The sequence below is a fragment of the Nematolebias whitei genome, chromosome 2, assembly GCF_014905685.2.
Source record: "Nematolebias whitei isolate Nwh7 chromosome 2, NemWhi1, whole genome shotgun sequence".
NCBI classification, from domain to species: domain Eukaryota; kingdom Metazoa; phylum Chordata; class Actinopteri; order Cyprinodontiformes; family Rivulidae; genus Nematolebias; species Nematolebias whitei.
The window spans coordinates 13120685-13129403 of NC_056499.1; the positions used below are offsets into that span (position 1 = coordinate 13120685).

Below are 8719 nucleotides of genomic sequence, written 5' to 3' on the forward strand. Positions count from 1 at the left end.
GATTGATTGATTGATTGATTGATTGATTGATTGATTGATTGATTGATTGATTGATTGATGGATGGATTGATGGATGGATGGATTCATGGATGGATTCATGGATGGATGGATTGATGGATTTTATTAATCCCAGGGTGGAACTTTGAGGCATCCAGTCGCATTTTCTATTTGTATTGAAAAAAAACCCACATATGAATAATCAAAAAAAAAAAAGAAAGAATACACAAATAGAAAAAAAGACAAATTAAAAAGTGGTCCGAAATTTGTGGACTGTCTCTGGTCCACACATAGTCAAAATTATACATACTGGTTCAAATATGTCCATACAGTCACCTAAATTTGTTAATAGGTGATGCTGAAGGTTAGAATGTAACAAAACCTAATTAACTTCCTCTTTGTGATCATGATTGACTGCAGCTGATAATATCTGTTTGACAGCACACCCAAGCACATATCTGAACTGGTGTCTGATTTGATGTATTGATGTATGTATTGATGTATGGATGTATGGACTAATACATTAGGCTAACATTAGGCTAACATTAGGATTACATAAAGCTACTATTAGACTAATGTTACACTAAAATTTAGCTAACATTACGTTAACATAATGCTATCATTAAGCTAACTTTAGGCTAATGTTAACATTAGGCTTATGTTAAGCTAACTTCAAGCTAACATTAAATTGTATGTTAACATTATGCTAACATTAAGCTAACATCAAGCTAATATTAAGCTAATATATGGTTCTGGGATAAAAACTTGTGGACTCTGAATAAAAGCCAAACAAACGGTTGCTCACCGCCACTTTGTAGGCTGCCTCGATGTAGAAAACCAAGTTCTGGATAAAAGCTACCTCGTCGAGGTTTGAGATGATGTGGAGGCCTGTGTGACAACATAAGAGTTAATCAATAAATTAACCAGAAGACCTTGTAAATCTGTTAAAACTCCTGTGTGATTGGTGCACCTGAAGCTGTCATCTGTGCGAGCATCAGCAGGTAAATGGAGGTGGCGTCCACCTGGAGGTGTCCCCACTGGTCGTCTCGAACCACCGTGGAACAGGTGGCTGTGTTATATTTGGCGTGCAGGCAGTCCTTCGTACTCTGGGTGTGTTTGAACTTCTCCACCTTGTCCACCTGAGGACACATGACAAAATAATCTGAAACAAGATCTAAACACAAGGGTCAACAAAACCCCTTTAACAAATGTTCTGACAAATGTTTGCTCGTTTTTAGCTATTTTTTTAAACTTTAAGGAGATCAGAATCCAGCAGCACCATTTTAATAAAATAAATTGTATTTTCTGTATGAACGCTGAGCTGAATGACAGCCGAAATATACTGAAACTAAGCTGTTAGAGCTAAAAGAAGCAGAACACTAGCTGAAGGCTACAAGTAGCTAAGGTTAGCGAAAACCTAAATGTAACAAAAAGATTATAGAAGTTATAAGTACCAAAATATTTTTTTAAGCTACAAGTGGCAAAGGGTTAGCTAAAAGTAGCAAATGACTAGCTAGAAGATGACAGTAGCAGAACAGCAGCTAAAGGTTAAAGAAGGAAAAGGCTGCCCAAAAGCTTAAAGTAGTAAAGAACAGAAACTAACAGTAACAACAGATTAACTAAAAGTAGCAAAGTAGCTAAATTAAATTCATTTCATTTCAGTTTATTCATATAGCACCAAGTCACAACAGAAGTTATCTCAGGGCACTGAACAGAAACATTCACATATAAAAATAATAAGTTAACATTATTTATCTGAGGAACAGACTGCTTTGAATGCTCAGTGCCCCAAAAGGTTAGCTAAAAAGTCTAGCTGGACAGTAAAAGTAGCCAAACTGTAGCTCAAGATTAAAGAGTAAAAAAGCTGGCTAAAAGCTAAAAGTAGTAGTTCAGAACAGTAGCAAAAGACAAGCTAAAAGTTTAATCCTACAAAAGGCTAGCTAAAAGTAGCAAAAGACTAGCTGGATATTAAAAGTAACAGAACAGAAACTAAAAGTAGCAGATAACTGGCTAAAAGCTTAGACTAGAGCTGGGTAGTGCCAGCAGCTGAAACAAATCTCAAAGATAATGTTTTTAAAAGAACTGAAAAGCATCAATGAGTGGAAGGTTTTAATTTATAAATGACTGCTGATCATGTATTTGATTGATTACTGTTTCGAATCCCAGCAGACTAAATATTTGTCTAAAACCTTCAGCACTAATAATCTTGTTTGACTTGAGGAGTAAACAGATGAGAAACAGCTGAAGCTTCATTTCATCTGAACTCCTCTCCGACCGTTTCTTATCTTCGGCTTTGATTCGGCATTGGACAAACAAACAAACAAAACAAGCTGCAGTCATTAGTTTGTGTCTCGCCAACATCCTCTGTGACCCAACACTTCTGTGAAGAGAAACCTGTTGACACCAAACAGAACTTTGACCTGGTTTCTCTCCACAGAATGTTTCAGCAAACAAGAGAAACAGGTGTGTCGTACCTCAGGTGTCTTACCTGTCTCATCATGCACTGCAGAAGGCCCTGCATCAGTTTCACCACACTCTGCAAAAACAAAAACAAAATCTGCATCAGAAATCAGCTAAAATTCAGCTGATCAGAATTATAATTTTTTATTATTTTCAACTCAGAACTAAAGCTGAACCTTAAAGTCCTACATTATGAGCTCAGGTGAACAGGAAGTCCTTCCTGAGAAGCGTTTTTAATAAACAGCCGTGTGCAAAAGTCTTGAGTCATTGCTCGACTTGTTATATTTCCCTTTCAATCCTGCAGAGTTTCCAGTAATCAGTTGAAGCGATCCGACAACCTTTCTTCAGTTTGGCTGCTTTTTCTCTCAGGTTCAGTCCAGTTTTTCAGAGGAATGTTTTTACCTGTTTGATCTGTGAATCTCTCAGGCAGAAAAGAAAATGTTAAATTAGATCTTTTGGCTCTGGTCCCAGCAGAGACTGTTTGTTCCCGTCATGACTCTTTAGCTGAATTGATGGAAAATATTAAAGATAAGAGTTTTTAGTTCATACAAGGTGATTTCCAGACAGCCGTTAGCTGAAGGAAGACACAGATCTCAGGTATTTGATGGATTTTTCAGGTTTCTTAAAGACCTGACCTTCAGACACCGCTCCTCTATCTGTAGATAGATTTTTTTTTTTTGAGCCACATGATTCATCTTTGGTCCTCCACATGTTCACTCTTCTCATAAATCGAAACACAAACTGAACGATGGGCTGCTTTGATCACAAGGAAACAAAAGTTGAAAGAAAAAAGGAGCTTAAGTCTGAATAAAAACTCAGGAAGAGCTGATTCAGACCAATAAAAATAGAAGAGGAAGCTCTGGAAGCAAAGTTGAAAACTTGAGCACCCATCCACCAACAACCAAACACCAAACATCAACCTACCACCAACCAAACCAACAATCAACAACCAACCACCAACCCGCACACAAACAACTCAGTTTTAATTATTCTGAATAACAGCTATAAACTTCATTTTTCATTTTGTTTTTCTAGACAGTTTGAAAACAAACTTGTTTTGGATTATTTAATTTTGGACATGTACAGTTATTTTTCTTTTATGAAGCAGAACCATGGACTCAGGTCGGTCCGGGTCGAACCAAACCCACCTGCTCCAACTCGTAAGCTTTGGCCTTGTCTTCGTCGCGGTCTGCGTTCTTCCTGTAGGCCATGCCCAGCCCCCACACGGCCAGGATGCTGTACACATTGTCTCTGACCCAGGCGTCCTTTTTCTGGATGCTAGCGGGGAGAAGTCCAGTCACCGGGTTCTGAGAGGAAAACACAAACAAAAGTTCTGTTTACAACAGAGACCCAGACATTTACAAGTAAATAAAACTGAACAGGTAAATATTCACAGAAGTCTGCCCAATTGACCTGTTTTTGTAAAAGTGTGAACAATCAAAGCTGTTTATGTTTTTATGGTTCTTGAAACAAACTGTGATCAAATTTGATTTAATGTGAACGCTGACTCAGCGTTTGGCTGTTTTCCTGTTTTTATTGTTTTACAATCAAACTCTTGCAGACTTTGTCTCATTTGAGCGTTTTCCATATTGAAATGTTCAGCTCATTCAGGAGATGGAACAACCTTTTCATACATTTATTTAGGACTTTTGCAATTTTAAAATGTAAGCTAGCCTTTTACTACTAACCATCAAATCTCTCAGGCACCCCCCAATCTTCTGACCTCCCATCACAACTTCTCGTTAACGCTGTTCCTGTGTCAAATAAGCACGAGATCCTGAACTGTTTCAACAAACATTTTGTTGCTTCTAGTTCTTTATTTGACACAGTTACTAATGGAAGATCAGCCACTTCACTTAATAATCAAACTTCTACAAATCAAATCCCTCCTACAAGTCAATCTTCAGTTAATCACAGCTTCTCTTTTTCTCCATTCTCAGTCAGTGAGGTCAATAAACTGTTAAAAGATCTTGACCCTAAAAAATCTGCAGGTCCAGATGAACTTCCACCTTATTTCTTAAGGCTGGCTGCTCATATCATCACAGTCCCTGTGACCCACATCTTCAATCTCTCCATAAGACAAAACTCCATCCCAGACACTTGGAAAACAACCTTTGTTCTTCCTTTGCTGAAGGGAGGAGACCCCACCTCACTGAACAACTATTGACCAATCTCTAAACTCTGCATTTTAGCCAAGGTTCTAGAAAAACTGATAAACTCTCAAATCAAAAATTACCTGGACTCATTTAACATCTTACCTCCACATCAATCTGGTTTCAGGAAACAACACAGCACAACCACTGCTTCACTGAAGGTTCTTAATGACGTTGTTGAAGCACTGGATGCTAAAGATTATTGTGCTGCACTTTTCTTAGACCTGTCTAAAGCTTTTGACACTGTGGATCAGAACATCTTGTGTCATAAACTCTCAGAAATCGGTTTCTCAGAACACACCATTGGTTGGTTCTCTAACTATCTCTCAGACCGGAGGCAATGTGTTCAACATAATGGTACTTCCTCCAGTTATTTAACAGTCAACAATGGTGTACCACAAGGCTCAGTCTTAGGACCCACCCTCTTTACAATCTACATACATAATGTAGGTAAAAACATCCCTAATGCATCCATACATTTCTATGCTGACGACACAGTTGTTTATTGTCGAGCTAAAACTGTTGCTAAGGCTTTCCAGCTTTTGAAATCAGCATTCAACATCATCCAGACTGATTTGTTTTGCCTCAAACTTGTCCTAAATGCCGACAAAACCAAAGGGATGCTTTTTTCAAATAGGAAGTTGGTCCCAGCAGTTCTTCCTCCGATTTTATCCTCAAATGGTGTCCCCATTGAGTTTGTTGATTCCTATAAATATTTGGGTATCTTGGTCGACTCACATCTCTCTTTTAAGCTCCATGTGGAAAACTTGATAAAGAAACTGAAAGTTAAACTAAGTTTCTTTTTCAGAAACAAATCCTGTCTAACCCTGAATGCTAGAAAACGTCTTGTATCTTTTAAAAGCTGCATGTTACCTTCAGTTTTAGTTTTTGCACATTGAGGCAGGGCTCTGGGGGTGGATGAGATTCGCCCTGATTTTTTGTAGGACCGTCTTGGTTGACACACCTTTGCAACATCGCATGGACATCGGGGGCAGTGCCACTGGAATGACAGACTGGGGTGGTGGTTCCCCTCTTCAGAAAGGGAGAGCGGAGAGTATGCTCTAATTACAGGTGCATCACTCTCCTTAGCCTCCCTGGTAAGGTCTATTCAGGGGTACTGGACAAGTGAGTCCGATTGTTGGTCGAACCTCAGATCCAGGAGGAACAATGTGGGTTCTGTTCTGGCCGTGGAACACTGGATCAGCCCTTTACCCTTCTAGGGTCATCAAGGAGTCGAGAGAGTTTGCCCATCCAGTCTACATGTGTTTTGTGGACTTGGAGAAGGCTTTCGACCGTGTTCCTCAGGGTACATCGTGGAGGGGGGCTCTTTGAGTATGGGATTGGAGGCCCGTTGCTACAGACTGTTCAGTCCCTATACTAAGTCGGATCTCTTCAGGGTGGGAGTTGGACTCTCCCCCAGGGCTGCCCCATTGTCACCGATTCTGTTCATAACTGGACAGAATTTCTCGGTGCAGCCAGGGGGCGGAGGGTGTCCAGTTCAGTGGCCTCAGGATTCTGTTTCTGCCCTTTGCAGATGATGTGGTCCTGTTGGCGTCATCGTGCTGTGATCTCCAGCTCTCACTGGAGCGGTTCGCAGCCGAGTGTGAAGCGGCTGGGATGAGAATCAACACCTCCAAATCTGAGGCCATGGTCCTCAACCAGAAAAGGGTAGACTGTTCTCCTCAGGTCGAGGATGAGGTTCTGCCTCAAGTGGAGGAGTTCAAGTATCTCAGGGTTTTGTTCAGGCGTGAGGGAAGAATGGAGCTGAGGTGGTTCAGACATCTGGTAAGGATGGACCCTGGATACCTCCATAGCGAGGGGTTCTGGACATGTCCAACTGGGAGGAGACCCCTGGAGATCACCCAAGACATGCTAGGGCTATTCAACTAAACTGCTCAGGGGGCCACAGTTACTGAAAGACAAGAGCTCAGGGGTCTGAAATTCAGCAGTGACTGTCATTAAATAAGCTAACAGTTTAAAATCTAGATTTATTTTAAAATGAACCCACTGGTGGGCCGAACTGAGCTCACCATTGGGCCTGATTTGGGCCCTGGGCCACCAGTTGAATAGCCCTGTGCTAGACAGACTAATGTCTGGGAGTCCTCCAGAAGAGCTGAAGTGCTGGCTGGACCTCCCTGATCCAGCTGCTGCCACAAGACCTGAGTCCAGAACCAGAGGATGGATGGATGTTCTGGACCTGATGATAAAATGCACATACAGATGTTTTTGACCCGATTATGTTCTGGACCTACATATGTTCTGGACCTGCAGATGTTTTTAAAGCCTTTGAAGGGTAAGGTTCGCTCGGAGCATCAGCTGCAGAATTATAAACAAAGCGGGATCAAAGTTCAGCTGCTAGATCAGCTGAGGCCCGGGAAGCGAAGCGTCTTTTTATCTGTCTGTTCTTCAGCTAACGTTCAGAACTGTGCAGGTCCGGTTCAGAATGTGAAGGGTCCACAAATGTTCTTAAACACCCTGACAGTTAGACACAGAGTCACCGGCTCCTCCAGTTAAAACAAAACTTTTATTTTGCTCCTGCTGGTAAAAATAAATTCCAAAACAGAAAACTAAAAATCTGCTTAAAGTCCTGTTTTCATTTGGACAGTCTGGTCAGGAAGAAGGTTGAACATTTTATTTATGTATAAAATGAGGCTTGCAGGTAAAAAAAAAAATAATGTTTTTGTTTGTTTGTTTGTTTGTTTTTTAATCAATAAACTCTGTATCTTTAGTGAAATGTGGCCTTCAGGACCTTTGTGTCAGGAGTTATTTTTATACAACGAGAAGGAACGTCTGATACTTGTTCTTTACTGCTTCTTGTCAGCCATGACAGGTTCTGTCCATTAGCTGTGGACGGAAGACAAAAATGTCTCCAACTCTGTCACTTTTACACTGAACTCTAATGTGTTGTGGTAGTAGCCGAGAGTCATACTCCAACTGCTAACAGCTCAGAGGACATACAGCAGTATCAGCTCAGGGATTAACATCTTACTCTGGAATGAAAAAGACCGTTAAGATGTTTCATTATTTATTTTGTCACTTTTTACTTTAAAACTAAAACTTTTTAAAGTTTTTATTCTAATAAAAATACTTCATAAGTCCATATATTCATGTATTTTCATACTTTTCCCCGCCCCACAAAATATATTTTTCCCCAACTTTCTTTAAAAAAAATTAAATAAATAAAATAAAAAATAAAAAAAACTGAAAAAGTTCAGAGCATTTCAAATATGGTTAATCTGAACTCATTAAAGGTGAATAATTTTATAACAATGACTGTTAACTTTGTTAGACTAACCTAAATAAAGGTAAAATTGAAACTGAATTGAACTTTGTTTAATAAATGCCCTTATTCCTGGAAAACATCACAAAATGTTTCAATGATGTCAATTTAATCAGTTGTTTGTTTATATACAATTATAAAAACGTTTTACCTGAAAACACCTTAATTAAATCAATTAAAACAAGTTAAAATGGCTGATTTCAACCGTTAGGTTATAAACATTATGATCAAATGGATAAAAATATAAAGTTTAACGATTTCACTAGGGCTCTGTCCGGTCCTGGACCCGGTTCTGTGAGTCTAGACCCACCTGGTGACATAAGATGGTCTCCTGGATCAGTCTGGCATAGCCGTCCAGCCTCACTCCGGAGTTGCTGCGGCTCCTCATCCTCACCTGTCGCCTGACACCACCTGTCTCCCTGCTGCAGACCCCCCGGGACAGAAGACGGTTAATGTAGCGACAGCTAGCTTTCTGCAAGACCGGTCCTCCTCAGCCCGGTGACCTCCAGAGGCTGCTCAAGGTGCTAAAGCTCGGCTAGCTGGGTAGCTTCCAGCTGTTTTTAGACCAAATTAACACACTGAATTAAATTAACAGCCTGAGTTTAAATCTACGGAAGCAGAGGTCCAGAAGGAAGTTGTTATTTAGAGGTGTCAGAGTGGGAGGACGGTCTGTCAGAGTGAAACATCCATTCTGAACATTTTGTTCTTGTTCCGCCGCTGACCGAAAGAGGGCGCCATTTTAAAATCAAGTTCCTGCTGTTCTGAAATTAATCGACAGGAGGCGCTGTATTAATATCATGTTCCTGCTGTTCTGACACTTACCGAGAGA

General features: G+C 40.3%; 1 protein-coding gene across 1 annotated transcript in view; it reads right to left on the reverse strand.

The window, feature by feature from the left end:
- Window positions 1-8631, reverse strand: part of phka2 (phosphorylase kinase, alpha 2 (liver)) — a 26722-nt gene extending 18091 nt beyond the window's left edge. The window contains exons 1-5 of the mRNA XM_037690269.1: window positions 8201-8631; window positions 3606-3764; window positions 2486-2533; window positions 968-1136; window positions 803-885 (exon numbers count right to left, since the gene is read on the reverse strand). Coding sequence (XP_037546197.1) covers window positions 803-885; window positions 968-1136; window positions 2486-2533; window positions 3606-3764; window positions 8201-8278 — 537 coding nt within the window. The 5' untranslated portion in view covers window positions 8279-8631. The remainder of the gene's footprint in view (window positions 1-802; window positions 886-967; window positions 1137-2485; window positions 2534-3605; window positions 3765-8200) is intronic.
- Window positions 8632-8719: the final 88 nt, after the last annotated feature.